The sequence below is a fragment of the Mesoplodon bidens genome (genome assembly GCF_964165515.1).
Source record: "Mesoplodon bidens genome assembly, chromosome: 1".
Classification (NCBI taxonomy): Eukaryota; Metazoa; Chordata; class Mammalia; order Artiodactyla; family Ziphiidae; genus Mesoplodon; species Mesoplodon bidens.
In genome coordinates this window covers 61931881-61952156 of record NC_138176.1, presented here as the reverse complement: position 1 = coordinate 61952156, position 20276 = coordinate 61931881, and the positions used below count along the sequence as shown (strand labels likewise).

Here is a 20276-nt window from a genome sequence, read left to right as displayed (position 1 = left end):
CTGCTTAGTTATCTCAAAGGCCATGCTCTTTCCTGGGTGTGACCAGGCACAGTGGGGATACTGGATCTGTGTCATTTCTGCCCAACACAGACCCCTCTAATGGGCAGTCCCTGCTCTGGAGATCTTCAGCCTGGCCGAGGCTTTTTCTCCGAACTCTGCTGCTGTCTAAGCCTCTTCCCCAAATCTTCCTTGGCTCTCTATACAGGTGTCAACTCTCCATCAAAATCTGAAGGCCCTTCCTGCCTCCCGCTGCTTCTCCTTTATTCAACACAGGTGTTTCCCCTGAGAAGGGCGGAAACCTGCCCCTGACATGGGACGCCGACCCAGCACTGCTTGGCCATGTTATTCTCCTACGGGACAGAAGCAGTCTCAGGATACCAGCCTCCTAGATAAAGCTGCTCTGAGACCATAGTAAAGCAAGACAAACCAAAACCACTTCACAACTTTGTCTAAGCACAGGAAAAAAAACCAAGGTCACTGTGCCACCCCCCAAATACCAAACATTCTCCTGGCTAAAAAATAAGTGACTGCTTTCTCTCTCTCTCTCTTTTTAACCATTTACAGCTTTATCTCTGGTCTGCCCTTCCTATAGATAAGATTTATTAAGACGCCCAGTCATAGAGTTGCCCCTGCTTTCTGACAGCATCCAATCTAGAATGAATCCCTGCTTCTTTAGACCCTCCTGGAAATCACCCAACCAATGCCAAAATCTTAGAGTAGGTTCTTTCTAACACCCTCTTTTCTGAGGCCCCACCATTCTTCATGATGGACATTCTCCCTGTGTCCAACAAGTAGTAAAGCCAACTCATCCAACTATAGGTGGGTTTCTGGTGTTCTGTTCCTCCAGCTGTGCCGGGGTATGCCTCCTGGAGGGCCCAACTGACACACTGCCACGGACGTGGCCTGAGAGAGCAGGCAAGAGGGTGGGGTTGGGGACTGGCTGGCTTACTGTCCAACTGGCAAGGAAGACCCATCCTGAGGGTATGTGAGGTACAGTCACTGGCTCAAGAGGGTGGCCCAGTTATTGAAGATCGCACCAGTGGTGCCCTGGGCAAGTGTCCCAGTGGAAGGGATCTTTGTCAGTGCACGGATTCGAACATTTGGAAGCTAAGGGGGAATACTGCATATAAGAACGGTGGAGTTGGCAGGTTATCAATACACTGTCTCGACTCTCAGCAAAGAGACAATGACAAAATAACTGTTTAATGCTCAGAGGCCACTGTGAGTGCCCAGAGCATGTTTGGTTATCTCCTGCAGGGGGAGAACAGACAGATGAGGAGCTAGTAGGAGGTAGCAGATCAAAACCAGTATTGCATCTGGGGGGTAATGGTGGAGATTAGTGCTATCCTGAGAAATCTAAAGGATGCTAAGAAGCTGGTCCCTATCATAACTCCATTTACTTCCCCAGCCTTGCCCTTGCAGAATCCAGAGAGAGGCTAGAGAATGAGTATATACCAAGTAGCCTCAGTTGCAACTGCTGTGTTGGATGTTGCACTGATGCAGAGCAGGAGTAAGGACTCAGGTATGTGGTGTGCAGCCGCTGATTGGGTGAATTCATTCTTTTCTCCCCCAATTAAGAAACAGTTCGCCACAATGTTCCTTTCCAGTTTTGCTCCAGGAATATGTTAATTCCTCTTCTCTGTCATAATATATATGCCTAAAGAGATTTATCGTCAAATCCTGTTGTTTCTCCCTCCTAAATCAGTTCTGAATCAGTTCATTTCTCTTCATGTCTGCTGTTACCTCCAAGCCATCCCCATTCATCTCTAGACCACTCTGCTCTTGAGAGATGGATGGAACCAGATTATGCAAGAGAAAACAATAATGTTTTATCGCTCAAATTTCCTTGTCAATATTATCTAGGGTACAGAGAGATAGAATTTCATTCACTGCTGGTGAAGGTGTAAATTGCTAGAAACTTTCTGGTAATTTGGTAGTATCACACAAAAAGCCTAGGCATATCCTTTGATGCTTTACTTCAATACTCAAGGAATATGTCCTAAAGAAAAAGCATGCCAAGCTTTACTTAACAGACACAATTGTTGGCATGTAACCTAGAAATTTAACATGATCTTTCACTTGCCTGCAGCAAGAAAGGAGTCAAGACAGATGTGGGGTCTCAGTCAAATTCTATCCCTGTAGCATGTGTTATGCTGAGTTAAAGGACAGTAGTATAAAGTGCAGTCTCCTGTTAGTCATCAGGAGTTGCACAGTAGTGGGAAAATATTTCAACAAACAAAAGTAGAACTACCTGTATGTAGTCTTTAAAACACAAACATTATCCTACAATGCTCACCCTAAGCAGGTAACAAAACTAAAAAATACTTGATACTGAAAAATAATATGGCATGTTACATGGATAGTAACAAATATTTGCATTTAAAAATTTATGTTATTGGGCCATGTGTTTTGATTAGGTAGTAAATTTACTTTTAAATTGTGAGTCTGAGTTTTAATTACATTTCTCTCAAAATGACATAAGTGCGTGAGCAGCTACATTTTATTTATTTTAATTAATTTTAACATCTGTATTGGAGTATAATTGCTTTACAATGGTGTGTTAGTTTCTGCTTTATAACAAAGTGAATCAGCTATACATATACATATATCCCCATATCCCCTCCCTCTTGTATCTCCCTCCCTCCCACCCTCCCTATCCCACTCCTCAAGGTGGTCACAGAGCACCGCAGCTACGTTTTATTGAAGATGATCTGACTGAGGTTAATGTGAGCTTCCTATATCCAAGTTCAGCCTTCATCTAATTTCACCTTTCTTTGGAAAATCAATACAAGTCACAACTCTTTTTATTGCCCAGTTGTTTTATAAAGTTTTATTCAAAGAGTAAAGGTTTGATGGTGCATAGGATAGACAACTGTTTATGGGCCACTTGCTGGGCCAGCACCAAAGGATTGAGAACATATTTTGACCACTAAAAGTTGTACTGACTTTTGTCAAATTGCACCACTCCATCAGAGGGTCAGGCAGCTCAGCGTGGGCTGACAGCGAGGTCAGCATTGTGAATGGCCATTCCCAGTTCCCTTTAATCTGCTGAGCATCCATGCAACGGGGAAGCAATGCACCATGAGGCAAGACTAGAGGTTCAGTAGATCTTTCAGTTCAAAGAATAATCTAGAAACCAGCACAAATGACCAAGTTGATGCTACAGTCATTGAAGTTGAGATGTATGACGGGGTGAGGCTCAGTTATTCACAGAAAAATCCTGGCAAGGCTTAATTCCAATTCATGATTAGTATCATTACCCATATTTTGCTTAAACTTAAAAAAGCCCCTTTGAGGTAGGTGTTATGCCCTCTATAATCTTCTTCATGTCCTGGACCTAGGAAGTCAAAATATTTGATCCAAGTATGCCAAGATGTAGTCCATTCCTAGTAGTTTTGTTTTCTTTGGTTTTTTAAAATTGACTTTCCTGGTTATTTTGAGCTTTGTTTTATTCCTCTACCTATTGAGGTTACGTGTGTATTTTGGAATTATATCATTTACATAGAAACACTTCTCAAGTGAAAATGACCAGCATCCTAGGAAAATGAGACCACTTTAAAAGTAGACCATGGAAATCACAAAGTCTGATATTCCACAATGCAAATTGCAATCTTATGGACACCAGAAATACCATGGGTAGGTCATCAGTAACATTATTTCCCTATGGGCACTTTCTGATAACACTGGCTTGTTTTATCTTAATGTCACAATGAAACAGTATGAAATGTTAATGCAAGAATTTGTTTTAGCTATGTATGTAAATCATATTACAAGCAAGTTATTTGGTTGGTCGGCTTTTTAGTTCATTCCTTCAATCAGATGCTTCAAAAGAAATGTGTTTCAAATATCCACTTTATGATCAGTTTCAGGATCAGTTTAGAAAGAAAAATATTTGGTAAACCATTCCTGGTGGGCTGAGCCCTGCTTCTGCTGGACTTCTTTGGGTTGGGCTGTTTCATCATCTTGTGTCCTAAAAACAAACAAAAGGTTTTCTTAGATGGTTTTGAAAATTATTCAATAAACAACTTAATACTCTACCATCTTTTCAGGGAAAGATAACTGCTTCTTTACTCTTAAAAAGATACTGGAACGTGATGGGCCAATATTAGGGAGCTAGAAACAAGTTGTGAAGGATGGGGATGGAGAGGGAGCATCTAATTCCAGTTTTGAAAACAGAAGGTTCTCCATTGTTTCACTTAACACTAACGAGGCATATTTTGCAACATGTACTCTTTATTTCAGGCACAAATTAAACAATAACCCCCCCCCAAAAAAAAACAGGTAAAAGAAGAAATGGTTAATCAATACAGTATTACACTTTATGGCTTCCTCAAAAGTTATCTGATGTGCTCTGGCATTTCAATGAGGTTGTAAAATTAGCCTAATAAATTGAAAAGGGGAGACGGTAGGTAAGAAAGTACAGTGTATACCTGTCTGAACGGTCTCTAACTGCATTTGTGAAGCTTCTTATAAAACAGTGGGGGGACTGTTTATCACGTCCAGTGATAAAGAACCTGCCTTACAGTGCGGGGGACGCGGGTTTGGTCCCTGGTCAGGGAACTAAGATCCCACATGCTGCGGGGCAACTAATCCTGCGCGCCATAGCTGCTGAGCTCGGCGCCTCAACGACAGCCCACATGCCGCACACTACAGAGCCCATGCGCCCTGGAGCCTGCGCACCAAAACTAGAGAGAGAGGGCTTCCTTGGTGGCGCAGTGGTTGAGAGTCCACCTGCCGATGCAGGGGACACGGGTTCGTGCCCTGGTCCAGGAAGATCCCACATGCTGAGGAACGGCTGGGCCGTGGGCCATGGCCACTGAACCTGCGTGTCCAGAGCCTGTGCTCTGCAATGGGAGAGGCCACAACAGTGAGAGTCCCATGTACTACAAATAAAAAAGAAAAAAAAAAAAAAACTAGAGAGAGAAAACCTGCATGCCACAACTAGAGAGAAGCCTGCGTGCTGCAACAAAAGATCCCGCACGCCTCAACAAGGGTCCAGCGTGCCGCAACTAAGACCTGACGCAGCCAAAAATAAATAAAATAAATCTTTAAAACAAACAGTGGGAACACAGCTTTAAACAGGTGTGTGATAATGAGATGAACTGTGGCCAATCAGGCTGGCTCTGGCAGTTAATAGACTGTGTGCTTGGGGCTCCAGGCCTCAGTGTCCTCAGTTGTGACACAAAGGGCTGGACTCGTTCAGTGACTGACAGGAAGTCCTTCCAGCTCCACACTCATATTTGTCCAAATAGCCTTGGGCGGGCAGGCCTTTGGAAAAGGAACATTTCAGAAGGGGCCCTTTCAGAAATGCAAACTTCAAAGCCCAGAATTAAAGATTTTGCTCTGAAGGGAAGGCTGGACAGGAAGGAATCAATAAACAAAGGGGAAATCAAACATTTCTGGAAGAGAAGCATGCTGCAAGGGCTTCTGGAAAAATAAGGCAATATCAGAGATCATCATGCATGATCAACCAAACCCACAGATTAAGAGGCCTTAAAATTACAAGATTATACAATGAATCTTGAGAAATAACCTTAATAATAATAGTGGAAAATTACTGAATGCTTTTGTGCCAGGTCTTGTGCTAAGCATGTCCTATGGATTAATTCCTTCAGTCTCACATGAGTCTAATGAGGTAGGTGCTGTATTATCTTCATTTTAGAGGTGAGGAAACAGACTCACAGAAGTCAAGTGAGCTACCCAAAGCCAAGCAAGCTAAGAACAAGGAGGACCAGAATTTGAATCCAGACTCAAGGCCAGATGATGAGTCCATCTTCCGTGTGACCCACTCTGAAGTGGTCAGCTAAGTGATACAATGTCCCCTGTCTAATCATCCATTGGACAAAAAAAAAAAAAAAAAAGGTTTTCTGGAATTTGGTATCAGGAATAGTGCCTCTCCTAAAGAATGACCTATTTCCCTTCTCTTACATATCTTCCTTTTTGGCTGGGTTGTAATTTGTCCAAGGCAGGGCTTGTTTCGTTACCCTTTGTATTGGCCGAAATGCTGGGTATTTAACAGGTACCAGAAAGGAATACTAATTTCCCTCCTGACTATGGGAAAATGGAATGATAGCTTTGGCCCCCTACCTTGTGGCAGTTTTTATATCTAGCGATGGGGTGGGTTTATAAGGCTGGCCACAGCTGGGGCCTGGGTCCAAGCTGGGTGACTTAGTTATCGGAGGAGTGTTGATCCTGGAGCTCAGGTCGCCACTCAGAAAGTTCTTAGCATAGGAAGCGAGGTTTGGCACACTGACCACTCGGCTGGGCACTTCCTCCATCTTCTTTTTCTGTTGGTATTAAAGGAAAGGCCTGTTAGTACCACCCAAAGAGGCATTGTTGTAAAAGTAGATAAGGCCTGCCCAACCGAAATTATATGAGCAAGGAGGCAATAACTTACATGTTATTTTTTAAAGCATTTTTTCTTCCAATCCACTTTGTGCTTTAAAAAAACACAGGCTCACAATCTCTTATCCAAAACTTCTGGTGACAAATGTGTTTTTTAATTTAAAATCTTGTTTTAGATTTTAAAAGGCTATATAACATCCCCAGCAGAAGCTGGGCCCACCTTGTCCTCAAACACATTAATATTTCTGGAGTGAAACTTACATTTTGTCACACCAAGAGCGATATATAAAAGTTATAAATGAGCTTACATGAATTCAGCTTGGGTTAGGTTTACTGTCCTATGAGTTACAAAAAAAATACAAATTTTTAAGCACTTTAGGATTTTGTGATAGCAGATGAGAGATTTGGATGTGAATATTCTCACTGTAATAAATTCCAAAAGTTTTATAAAAGGAAAAAAAGTTACAGTGAAGGATTCTTGCTCTTCTCTCTCTCCTTCCTATCACCCAGATATAGCCATTATTAAGAGTGACACGTTTATATACAAAAAGTTTAGAAAATTCAAAAAACTCATAAGAATAAAAAACACATAATCTGCCTAGCCAGATATAAATACTGTTTATTAATAATTTGGACTATTTCCTGGGGGTCTTATTTTCAATGAATATTCCTCTAAATGAATGCCGGACAGTTGATAAATAAGCTGCCATTACCTTTGGGAAAAACAAAGCCATCAGAATTATGTAATGCATTGAAACCAGTAGGACCAATTTACCTTCATGGAAGGGGTCAAATACCCTGGGCGAGGATTGAAAGAGAAGGACCGATTCCGATGGGACACTGCGCTGGGGAATGCTGCGTAGTGAAATCTTCTCTCCTCCTGGAAAAACAATACAACTGAGTCTAAATGAGCCTAACTACCCAGCATACGGAGTTTAATTTGAAGGAAGATGGCTGTGTGAGAGCAGACTACATAGAGGAGGAAAGACCAGGGAAGGGAGGGGAAGTCAGTGGGAATCAAGCTGCCACCCACTGAAGCTTTGAGGAAGCACCTTTATTTCTGGGGCCTTTGTGTCCCTAGCACCCCTTGTGAAGGAAAGGGAGAGCCTTTTTGCAATGCCGTAGGGAAGTCAGAGATCCAGGTACTTTTAGGATCTGAGCAGAATCTACTGCAGAAAGTTATTAGTTAAGACAAAGAAAAAAAACACCCAGGTACAATCACTATATGGCCAATCTTCTTTACCTGTGTCATTCTCCACTTTTTTCTTTCCTGCTGTATTGTTTCTAAAGCAAGTTCCAGTTGTTGCATAATTTCATCTGTAAAAACATTGAGGGCTTCCCTGGTGGCACACTGGTTAAGAATCCGCCTGCCAATGCAGGGGACATGGGTGCGAGCCCTGGTCCGGGAAGATCCCACATGCCGCGGAGCAACTAAGCCCATGCACCACAACTACTGAACCTGTGCTCTAGAGCCCGCGAGCCACAACTACGGAGCCCACGTGCGACAACTGCCGAAGCCCGCAGGCCTAGAGCCCATGCTCCGCAACAAGAGAAGCCACCGCAGTGAGAAGCCCGCGCACCACAACGAAGAGTAGCCCCCGCTCACCGCAACTAGAGAAAGCCCGCGCGCAGCAACGAAGACCCAAAGCAGCCAAACCGCCCCCCCAAAAAAAACATTGATAAGTGTTTCTAAGAGATAAGGACTCTTTTCTAAAAAAAAAACCATAACGACAATACCTTTGTCACACTTGGCAAACAAGCAATTCCTTATTAGTATCATCTAATTTTCAGTTGGTGGTTAAGTTTTCCTCTTCATCTCGACATGAAGCAATGTGACTGGGGAGCAGGAGGGTGCAAGGATGGGTGTGAGATACAAGTGTGCATGTGTACTGTAGGAGGATGTGTCGCTGTGTAAGCTACCATAAGACCATGGATTTTACTCTGAGAAGGACAGGGGGCCACAGGAGGTCCTGAACAGAGCCGTGTTGTGGTCCGAATTACATTTTTATAAGAGTACTCTGGTCGCTGTGAGGTCAACAGAGTGGGGTGAGGCTGGAGTGAGTGGGGAGACCAGTGGACTCTCCATCATGCATGAGAGGCAGCAGGGCCCGGACCTGGTGAAGGTGGTGAAGGTGGTGAAGACAGAGATGGTGGGAAGAGGCTGGACTTCTGATGTGGCTAATTAGCTGACCCACGTGGGCAACGCTGACAGGAGCGAGTGTATCACCCAAAGTCCCCAGAGCTGAATGTAAGCCACTGGGAGCGGGCTTACAGAGAACTTTCAACCAAAGCTTAGAGCACAGGAAGGCTGGGCAAAAGCCTAAAGCAAGGGTTAAAGTGTGAGGAAACATGAGTGTGAGGTGCAAACCATTCTAGATTTTCCCAAATGCTGTGGGTTAAAAAAACCAAACCAATACCAACATCAGGCAGATGGTGTGGGACTTGAGAGTGATTTTTTTTTTTGCCTTCTACTTTCCTGTGTTAATTTTTTTTTAGTGAGCATGTATTTTTTTTTATATGATAGGGGAAAAATAACCAAGGACCTTTTGTAAGGTGGTTTTCGGGTTAGCAGGATTACAGTTTTAGGCACCCATGGAAGTGCTAGGCTAAAGCGAATACCCCGGACAGCCTCACCGTGAGCTGCTTGATGATCTCCTCCCTCTCCTTCAAGCGGGTCTGCAGACGGCCTGTGAGCTGAACGTCCTCTGGCCTCAACTCCCCCTTTCCTGGCTTCTCTCCGGAATCTTTCAGTCTGTTTGGAGCAGGCATGCAGTTAGCCACCATGCTGCAATGACCCAACCACAAGGAGGGAGAAGAGGTGGACGTGATGGGGATGCTGTTATGTTGCTTGGCCTGGCTGGCCACTCTCTGTTCACCAAAGGGGAAACTGAGGCCCAGAGAGCCTGCCCAGGGCCACCCAGTGAGTTGGCTGCAGAACTCCAGGTGGAGCCCAGGACTGCAACTCCCAGTCTGACACTTGTCAGTTCCCCCAGGTTCTATAGGGCCCAGAAACCAAAGGCCTGTGTGTGCACACTGATGCCACATGCAGTGGGGCTTCAAGAACCAGTGAAGTTTGGGAGAAGAGGCCTCAGCCGGAAAACATCTCCACCCACGCCAAGGCCAGCAGGTTATGCCAATACAGATGTGGCTCCCACCCCACCTGCAAGCAGCCAGAGAGCATGGCATTAGCTAGTTCTGCAAAGCAGCGGGGCAGCTGGTACCACCACACTTTCAGTGTGAAGCTGGAGAGAAATAACCTCCGGATGGTGGGGGAGAGAGGGTGAGGGCTGCCGGTGATTTACTGACTGTAGTTGATAAGAGGCCAGGGCTTTGGGGTGAGATGACTTGGGCTCTTATCCCAGCTCTGCTTTTTTCTAGCTATGTAATCTTGGGCATTTTGCCCATGAGACTCGGTTCCTTCTTTAATATGGGCGTGAAACTGGGTGGTTGTGAGGATTCAGTGAGATAATGCATGCCCAGCACGTGCTAAGAACCCATTAGATGGTAGCGGGTAAAGCCTTCCACTCCAGATTTTGGATGATTTGCCTTGTATTGGAGCCAGTGGAGGACAGTTTTTAAGAGCACAAGTTAAGGGTCAGACAGGTGACGTTTAAATTTACTTAGTGCTGCCTGACCTGATCTCCCTGCCACTAACCCCGATCTCCCGTCTCTTCTCCTCTCAGCAGTCAGAAGTGACCCTGTTAAAAGGTATCTCAGACCATGTCAGTCATGCTCAAAGCCTTACAAGGGCTTCCCAGTGCACTCCATCCGAATACACCCAAACCCCTTCCTGCTCAGCGCAGCATCTCCTCCACCCCTCCCAGCTACCTTGCTAACCTCAGTTCCTATCATCACTCTCTCACTCATTCTACTTAAGCCTTCTGGCTGTTTGGTCTTGGGAGGCGGGCCCCAGGGCCCTTGCACTTGCTGTTCTGGCTGCTTGGAATGCTCTTCGTCCAGATGGCTCTCTCATTTTCTCTCCTCTTTATGCTTAAATGTCACCTCCTTGCCCACCCTTGGCACTCTAGACACTTATCCTGTTTTCCTTCTAGTACCTTCAGGTACTTTCATTACCTGATATGAAGTTAAATATTTATTTGCTTATTTCTTTGTCAGAATCCCCATCTAGAATTTGTGAGTGCTATGAGAGCACAGTCTTTGTTTTATTCCCACTGTAACTCCAGAGCCTAAAACAGTGCAAGGCACACAGTAGGCCCTTAACAAATATTTGCTGAATGAATAAATGAATGCTTGCATGAGGGGCCCTTGCTTTCTTAATCAATCCATGGGAACAATGGTTTCCACCCTGAAGAACTGCTGTGAAGATTAAATGAGATGATGCACATTAGAAGGCAGAAATGCTCATAAAAAAGTAGCCCTGATCTTCTTCTGTGTGTGAGGGTCAAACCATGCTCATTCCTCACAGATTCCCAGTACCCTGCACAAGACGGGAATGCGGTCTCATAAAAAGATGGGTGGCCAACCATCCCAGTTTGCCTGGAACTGAGGCGCTTCTGGAACTCGGGACTTCTAGTTTTAAAACTAGGAGAGGGGGCTTCCCTGGTGGCGCAGTGGTTGAGAGTCCGCCTGCCGATGCCGGGGACACGGGTTCGTGCCCCGGGAAGATCCCACATGCCGCGAAGCGGCTGGGCCCGTGAGCCATGGCTGCTGAGCCTGTGCGTCCGGAGCCTGTGCTCCGCAAAGGGAGAGGCCACAACAGTGAGACGCCTGCGTACTGCCAAAAAAAAAAAAAAAAAAAAAAAACTAGCAGAGTCCTGGGGACACTAGGATGAGGTCTCCCTAATAAAATGGTACATCTACTAGTCCCTCCCAACCTGGGGCCAAGTCCTCACTTACTCGGTTTCCAGGGCAGCCAGCCGGGCGTGGAGCTGCGCTTGAGCGCTGCTGAAATCGGCCACCATGGCCTGCATCTCCTTCCGGTGTTCCTGGCGTAGCATCTCCACCTCCCGGGCCCGCTGGGCTTGCTGATCCTTCTCCAGCAGCCTGTGGGGCGGGGTGGAAGCACAGCTAGGCTTGTCCAGGCTCTAGGGACTGAACCTCTAGGGCACTGGAGTTTCTCCCCACTCTGCTGGGTGGCCTGCAGAATCTAAGGTCAGGACACAGTGGGAAGGAGATCCAGGGTCTCTGAGTTGTGGGGTCCAGCTTGTGGAACCTCTTCTCAGTACCTTCCACCCCCAGCATTCCATGAAGGAGAAACCTGAGCACAAAGGGCAGCCTTCTGGGGGAAGGGGTGGAGGACAGCTCAGGAGAGGAGTCCCAGAAAACACTCCTTTCACTTGGGGGAGGTGGGTAGGCCTGGAGGCTGAGATTCTGTATCAGAATTACCGAACGCTGTGGACTCTGAGAGCTGGGAGACCAGCGGTCCAGGGTGAGAAGGCAGGATGGGAGAGGGATTAGGAGAACACTGGTTAGAGCCAGGCTGCCTGTGTCCCGCCGCGGCCTATCACTTCCTAGCTGCATGACTTTGGGCGAGCTGCACTCTGCTCAGTTTCTCCATCTGACAACAGTGGCTACCTTATAGGGTTACTGAAAGGATGAACCACGTTAATCCATGTCCAGAAGAGCCCGTGGCACAAAGCGTATGTTTGACCATCAGCTATCACTTTTCCTAACCTTGGGGTGGGGCACTAAGGGATCCTCAGACCAGCCTCAGGGGGTCTGACACCTTCTGAAAGTACATGCATATTTTTGTGTGATGATATCCTTCTCCAGGAGAGGGACATCGTTTTCCTCACCTGGAGGGGGCTGTAATCGGAAATGGTCAGGAGCCCCTACTCTGGTCCAGTCTCCTTATTCCAGTGTCACATGGTGAGTCTCTAACTGAATTTAAGGTGCTCCACCTTGGCCAGGTGGATTCATGGCTGTTTCTCAGATGAGCCTCAGGCCTACTTTCACTTGAACTTTATGCCGGGGACTGGAACATTCCAACTCTGGGATGAAATGGACAAATGCCTTCAAAGATACAAACTACCAAAGCTCACTCAGGAAGAAACAGATAACTTGAAAAGTCCTATATCTATTAATAAAATTAAAGTTGTAGTTATAAACTTTCCAGCCAGGGGAAAAAAAGGCCATGAATTCAGGACTTGATAAAGGGCTATCCAGCCTGGACAAGGAAATCAGAGTTGCCACCACAATTTACCAAGTGCCAGGGTCAGTACTAAGCATCTTCCTATACATTTCACTGCATTCTACAACAGCCCTGAGAGGGGGTGGTGTTTTCTACCTTTTACAGGTAAGGGCAGGGTCTTGGAGAGATTAGCAGACTCACCCAACGTCACGCAGCTAATTCTTTTTTTTTTTTTTCAGCTTAGAAAGAAATTTATGGGGCTTATTTAACATGATTAAGGTCCAGGAACATTAGTAAAAATATATAAATTAGGCTACATGTAGCCTTGGAGCTCTTCGTGAGAAAACTCCAGAGGAAAACCTAGCAGGGAAGAGCCAATGAAACAGAAAGGGCTCACAGGACACTTGACCCTTATTTCCTGAAGGCACAGCTTTCCCATTCGGATGGCCCGCATCTACGTTACTTCCAACAGAGGCAGTCTGTTCATTTCCAGACATAAATTCAGGTCCAAACGTTAAGAAAATTCTGCAACCAGCATATGCAGCCCGATGCACCTCTTTACAGCATTAGTTGCATATTCTCCAGGGAGTTAAAGGAAAAGTGAGGCTTGGCTGGTCACTCCCAGATGATCTCTGATAATCTCTGAAGTGAGTCCCCCTGGGGCTCAGATAGCCAACAGATTATAACAAGCATCCTCCCCTAATTTAAAGATGAAAACCAGAGTTGGCCAGGCCAAAGGTCTCGCGTCCCACGCATCTGGCTCGAGGTCTGGCCAGCGCCCACTCTGGGCTTGCGGCGCCCGGGGGAACAGGAACAGGCGACTGCATCATCCCTCTCCTGGTGTCCAGCTCACAGCTTGTGTCCTGCTTCCCAGAGATGAGCTTGAGCCAGATTTCCTCAGTAGATGGAAATGCATGCTGCTTCTCATCAGAGCAAAGCCCTGGCCAGTACTTGGTTAGCTGGCCCCGCTCCCAAGTAGCCAAGAAACAAATGGCAGGGCCACCATGCCCATTTCACAGCCACCTCCCCCGGGGGCTGTGGCACTCTGCAGAGAAGCCCGCCACCAGTGAAACACGCGAGGCCCACGACAGAGCCCTGGCCCCAGGGCCAGGCTGTGTGACCACTACCACGCCTCCACTTCTTGGCTCTCTTTGGCACTTACGGGAAATTGGGGTACTTCAATAGGATTTTTTTTCTTTCCAGCTGTCGGTAACAACTGAAAAGGAAGATGATGCTTTCTGACCATCTACCGTTATTTAAGCACTCACCGAGGCTATGACACAAGCAGAATGGAACACACAACATGCCCTACCGTAAGGGTATTTGGTATCCAGTATACTCTCCGCTGTCCTCCTCCAAGGCAAGAGGTCATCACTGCATCCATTTGGCATTCCATTGTACCCAATGCCCACAATCTTGTTTTCTGCATTCACGATGCAGGCTCCGACCTGGGAATTTGGATCTTTGCTCCTCTGTGCCGATAAGAAGGCCACTGCCATGAAATACTCAGGCCATTCCAAATAGTCATCACGTTTTTTACAGGTAAATTCACTCATGCTGGGTCCACGCCGCCCCGCCGCCCACGTGGCAGCTCCTCTCGGACGCCCCAGAGGCCGCCGCGCGCCCTGCGACGCTGACCAAGCGCCGCCGGCCCCGCGCTGCTTCCCCGGCAGCACGTTGGACCGGGAGGGGGCGTCCCCGCGGCCGCCCGCTGCCTCGGCCGCCCCTCCGCTCCCCACGCAGCTAACTCCGAGCACACAGAGGCGGCTCCCGGCATTCCCGTGGGCGGTGCTCCCCTTTGACCCCTCGCTCGCGTGCTACACATCCGGGTTTTTGCTACTAGTGAGGGGAAGATGGCGGACGCAGCTGTCGTGGTTCCCGTAGCGTGGATAAAGAACTGGGAGAAATCAGGGAGAGGTGAATTTTTGCATTTATGCCGGATCCTCAGTGAAAATAAAAGCCATCATAGTTCAACTTATAGAGATTTCCAGCAAGCTCTTTATGAGTTATCATACCATGTCATTAAAGGAAATCTAAAGCATGAACAGGCATCTAATGTTCTTAATGACATTAGTGAATTTTGTGAGGATATGCCCTCCATTCTTGCTGACATATTCTGCATATTAGATACTGAGACAAATTGTTTAGAAGAAAAAAGCAAGAGAGACTCTTTTACACAACTGGTATTAGCATGTTTGTACTTCGTTTCAGACACAGTTCTAAAGGAACGCTTGGATCCAGAAACGTTGGAATCATTAGGGCTTATCAAACAATTACAGCAATTCAATCAAAAGTCAGTTAAAATCAAGACAAAACTCTTTTATAAGCAGCAAAAATTTAATTTGTTAAGAGAAGAAAATGAAGGTTATGCCAAGCTGACTGCTGAACTGGGGCAAGATTTATCTGGAAATATTACTAGTGATTTGATCTTAGAAAGTATCAAATCTTTAATAGGATGCTTTAATCTGGATCCCAATAGAGTTCTGGATGTCATTTTAGAAGTGTTTGAATGCAGGCCAGAACACGATGACTTCTTTATATCTTTATTAGACTCTTACATGAGTATGTGTGAACCGCAAACACTGTGTCATATTCTTGGGTTCAAATTCAAGTTTTACCAGGAACCAAATGGAGAGACTCCTTCATCTTTGTACAGAGTTGCAGCAGTACTTCTACAATTTAATCTTATTGATTTAGATGATCTTTATGTACATCTTCTTCCAGCTGATAATTGCATTATGGATGAACACAAACGAGAAATTGTAGAAGCTAAGCAGATTGTTAGAAAACTGACAATGGTTGTACTGTCTCCTGATAAAATTGACAAAGGAGAGAAAGAAAAGGAAAAAGAAGAGGAGAAAGTGGAGAAGCCACCTGACAACCAAAAACTTGGTTTGTTGGAAGCCTTGTTAAAGATTGGTGATTGGCAGCATGCACAGGAAATTATGGATCAGATGCCTCCATACTATGCAGCTTCACATAAACTAATAGCCCTTGCTATTTGCAAGCTTATTCATATAACTATTGAGCCTCTCTACCGAAGAGTTGGCGTTCCTAAAGGTGCTAAAGGCTCACCTGTTGATGCTTTGCAAAATAAGAGAGCACCAAAACAAGCAGAGAGCTTTGAAGATTTGAGGAGAGACGTCTTCAATATGTTCTGTTACCTTGGTCCTCACCTTTCTCACGATCCCATTTTATTCGCAAAAGTGGTGCGGATAGGCAAGTCATTTATGAAGGAGTTTCAGTCTGATGGAAGCAAACAAGAAGATAAAGAGAAGACGGACGTTATCCTTAGCTGCTTGCTTAGCATTACTGACCAGGTATTACTTCCATCTCTTTCTTTGATGGGCTGCAATGCTTATATGTCTGAGGAACTGTGGGGAATGTTTAAAACATTTCCATATCAGCATAGATATCGTCTGTATGGCCAGTGGAAGAATGAAACTTACAACAGTCATCCACTTCTAGTAAAAGTTAAAGCTCAAACAATAGACAGAGCCAAATATATCATGAAGCGTCTAACCAAGGAAAATGTGAAGCCCTCTGGAAGACAAATTGGGAAGTTGAGCCACAGCAATCCAACCATTTTGTTTGATTATATCTTGTCACAAATACAGAAGTATGATAACTTAATAACACCTGTAGTAGATTCATTGAAATACCTCACTTCATTGAATTATGACGTCTTGGCCTATTGTATCATTGAAGCTTTAGCTAATCCAGAAAAGGAGAGAATGAAACATGATGACACAACCATCTCAAGCTGGCTTCAGAGTCTGGCTAGTTTCTGTGGTGCAGTTTTTCGTAAATATCCAATGGATCTTGCTGGTCTTCTTCAATATGTGGCTAATCAGCTAAAGGCAGGCAAAAGTTGTGACCTGCTTATATTGAAAGAAGTGGTAGAAAAAATGGCAGGAATACAAATTACAGAAGAAATGACAATGGAGCAACTAGAGGCCATGACTGGTGGAGAGCAACTAAAAGCTGAGGGTGGTTACTTTGGCCAGATAAGAAACACTAAAAAATCCTCCCAGAGATTAAAGGATGCACTATTAGACCATGATCTTGCTCTTCCTCTCTGTTTGCTTATGGCTCAGCAGAGGAATGGAGTAATCTTTCAGGAAGGTGGACAGAAACATTTGAAACTTGTGGGAAAGCTCTATGATCAGTGTCATGATACCCTGGTACAGTTTGGTGGGTTTTTAGCATCTAATCTAAGCACAGAGGATTATATAAAGCGAGTGCCTTCAATTGATGTGCTCTGTAATGAATTTCACACACCCCATGATGCAGCATTTTTCCTGTCTAGGCCAATGTATGCACACCATATTTCATCAAAGTATGATGAACTTAAAAAATCAGAGAAGGGAAATAAACAGCAACATAAAGTTCACAAGTACATTACATCATGTGAAATGGTGATGGCTCCTGTCCATGAAGCAGTGGTTTCCTTACATGTTTCCAAAGTCTGGGATGACATCAGCCCTCAATTCTATGCCACATTCTGGTCATTGACAATGTATGACCTTGCAGTTCCACATACCAGCTATGAACGGGAAGTCAATAAACTTAAAGTCCAGATGAAAGCAATTGATGACAATCAGGAAATGTCTCCAAACAAAAAGAAAAAAGAGAAGGAGCAATGTACTGCCCTTCAGGACAAGCTTCTTGAAGAAGAAAAGAAGCAGATGGAACATGTACAGCGAGTGCTACAGAGACTGAAACTGGAAAAGGACAATTGGCTTTTAGCAAAATCTACCAAAAATGAGACCATCACAAAATTTCTACAGCTGTGTATATTTCCTCGATGCATTTTTTCAGCAATTGATGCTGTTTACTGTGCTCGTTTTGTTGAATTGGTACATCAACAGAAAACTCCAAAGTTTTCCACACTTCTTTGCTCTGATCGAGTTTTCTCTGATATAATTTACACAGTTGCAAGCTGTACTGAAAATGAAGCTAGTCGATATGGAAGATTCCTTTGCTGCATGTTAGAGACTGTGACCAGGTGGCACAGTGATAGAGCCACATATGAAAAGGAATGTGGAAATTATCCAGGATTTCTTACTATATTACGGGCAACTGGTTTTGATGGTGGAAATAAAGCCGATCAATTAGACTATGAAAATTTTCGACACGTTGTACATAAATGGCATTACAAACTAACCAAGGCATCGGTACATTGCCTTGAAACAGGCGAATGTACTCACATCAGGAATATCTTGATTGTGCTAACAAAAATACTTCCTTGGTACCCAAAAGTTTTGAATCTGGGTCAGGCTTTGGAAAGAAGAGTGCATAAAATCTGCCAAGAGGAGAAAGAGAAGAGGCCAGATCTATATGCATTGGCTATGGGCTACTCTGGGCAGTTGAAAAGTAGAAAGTCATACATGATACCTGAAAATGAGTTTCATCACAAAGACCCCCCTCCGAGGAATGCAATTGCCAGTATACAAAATGGGCCTTGTAGTAGGCTTTCTTCATCGTCAACAGGAAGTGCACCTAAAAAGGATGAAAGCAGTAACGATGAGACTGATAAATCAAGGGAGAGATCTCAGTGTGGTGTGAAAGCAGTTAATAAAGCTTCTAATGCCACACCAAAAGGGAATTCAAGCAATGGAAATAGTGGCTCTAACAGCAAAGCTGTTAAAGAAAATGACAAAGAAAAAGGGAAAGAGAAAGAACAAGAGAAAAAAGAAAAGACTCCAGCTACTACTCTAGAGGCCCGAGTACTTGGTAAAGATGGTAAAGAAAAACCAAAGGAAGAACGGCCAAGTAAAGATGAAAAAGCAAGAGAGATGAAGGAAAGAACACCTAAGTCTGACAAAGAGAAAGAAAAATTCAAGAAGGAAGGAAAAGCTAAAGATGAGAAATTCAAGACCACTGTCCCCAATGCAGAATCAAAGTCGACTCAAGAAAAGGAAAGAGAGAAAGAGCCATCCAGAGAAAGAGATATAACAAAGGAAATGAAATTAAAGGAAAATGTTAAAGGAGGAGAAAAAACACCAGTTTCTGGGTCCTTGAAGTCACCTGTTCCCCGATCAGATATTGCAGAGGTTGAAAGGGAACTAAAACGTCACAAAATTGATACCTACCCTTCTCCATCACATTGCTCAACAGTACTTCCCAAAGTTCCTCTGGGTTCTGAGAACTATGCCAGCTCACCTGTCATCTCCATTCATTTTCTACAGGACAGTCTCATCGAACTCAAGGAATCTTCAGCAAAGCTCTACATTAGTCATACTCCTCCACCACTGTCCAAGAGTGAGGAGAGAGAAATGGACAAGAAAGATTTGGACAAGTCGAGGGAAAGATCCAGAGAAAGAGAAAAAAAAGATGAAAAGGACAGGAAAGAGCGGAAAAGGGATCCCTCAGACAATGACCGAGAAGTGCCACCGGACTTATTAACCAAGAGGCGGAGAGAGGAACATGGAACAATGGGGGTTTCAAAACACAAAAGTGAGAGTCCGTGTGAGTCTCCTTATCCAAATGAGAAAGACAAGGAAAAAAATAAGTCAAAATCGTCAGGCAAAGAAAAAGGCAGTGACTCATTTAAATCTGAAAAAATGGATAAAATCTCCTCTGGTGGCAAAAAGGAGTCCAGGCATGATAAAGGAAAGATAGAAAAGAAAGAGAAATGGGACAGTTCAGGAGTAAAGGAAGAGAAGAAACAGTCCTCGGACAAGCACAGATAATGAAGACTTTCAATCAAGGGTATGGACAGACCCCTAAGCTGAAGGTCTCCTAGAGGAGGATGCCAAAGCTCCATGCGTCACTCTCAGAATGATATCTCCTATAATTGAGAGCTTCTGGTGCTGTCCATTTAATGGGAATCTGCTTTAAATCAGAAGATGAATACACACCACCATCCTCTTTTTTAAAAAATAAATTTATTTATTTATTTATTTTTGGCTGCATTTGGTCTTCATTTGCTGCACGCAGGCTTTCTCTAATTGCGTGAGCAGGGGCTACTTTCCGTTGCGGTGTGTGGGCTTCTCATTGCAGTGGCTTCTCTTGTTGCAGAACTCAGGCTCTAGGCCCGCAGGCTTCAGTAGTTGTGGCACATGGGCTCAGTAGTTGTGGCTCACGGGCTCTAGAGCGCAGGCTCAGTAGTTGTGGTGCACGGGCTTAGTTGCTCCGCGGCATGTGGGATCTTCCCAGACCAGGGCTCAAACCCGTGTCCCCTGCATTGGCAGGCGGATTCTTAACCACTGTGCCACCAGGGAAGTCCCACACCACCATCCTCTTGATGAGACATTCCAAAGTCACTGATTTTCAGGACATTATTTTCACCTCCAGGCAGTTTCTTGCGGCAAGATTCCTGTGTATACAATGTTTACTCGAGATTTGCCATCCAGAAGCAGCATCTAATGAAAATTTCACTAATTGTTTTAGTTCATCCTTCTTTCTCAGAAAGGAGAGGAAATCGCCTCCTGGAACCAGTTCCTTAATCATGTAGATAGGCTGTATTTGTGTCCGAACTTTGATAAATTTGACAATACTGGGATGATTATATTGCTTGAGGATTTTGGCTTCTTGTAAAAATTTTAATTTCAGTTCCTGGGAAGGATCATCTTCACATGTTTTAACAGCAATAGCAGTTTTATCCTTTAATGTGCCCTTAAATGTGTCATCAGAATTTCCCTTGCCCAGTAATTGTGACATTTTCATGATATGCATTTTTATTCTAATTATGATCATGCTGATACCGTGATTCTCTTTATTGGAACATTGACTGTTTTGGTAGTTAAAAAATTGAGATGAAATTCTCATAAAATATGCCATTTAAAACTGGTTCTTAGTATATCCCTGTGTTGTAACCATCACCAGTAATTCCAGA

General features: G+C 44.6%; 2 protein-coding genes across 2 annotated transcripts in view; one reads left to right on the top strand and one right to left on the bottom strand.

Annotated features, from left to right (window-relative positions):
* Positions 1-547: 547 nt before the first annotated feature.
* Positions 548-20276, bottom strand: part of FAM184B (family with sequence similarity 184 member B) — a 124057-nt gene continuing 104328 nt past the window's right edge. The window contains exons 14-18 of the mRNA XM_081244132.1: positions 11203-11349; positions 8980-9097; positions 7121-7225; positions 6088-6287; positions 548-3970 (exon numbers count right to left, since the gene is read on the bottom strand). Of these exons, the coding sequence (XP_081100258.1) occupies positions 3877-3970; positions 6088-6287; positions 7121-7225; positions 8980-9097; positions 11203-11349 (664 nt within the window). The 3' untranslated portion in view covers positions 548-3876. The remainder of the gene's footprint in view (positions 3971-6087; positions 6288-7120; positions 7226-8979; positions 9098-11202; positions 11350-20276) is intronic.
* Positions 14185-19353, top strand: LOC308622593 (THO complex subunit 2-like). Its single transcript, XM_081244114.1, has one exon. The coding sequence runs from the start codon at positions 14290-14292 to the stop codon at positions 19129-19131; it is 4842 nt and encodes a 1613-aa protein (XP_081100240.1). The 5' UTR covers positions 14185-14289; the 3' UTR covers positions 19132-19353.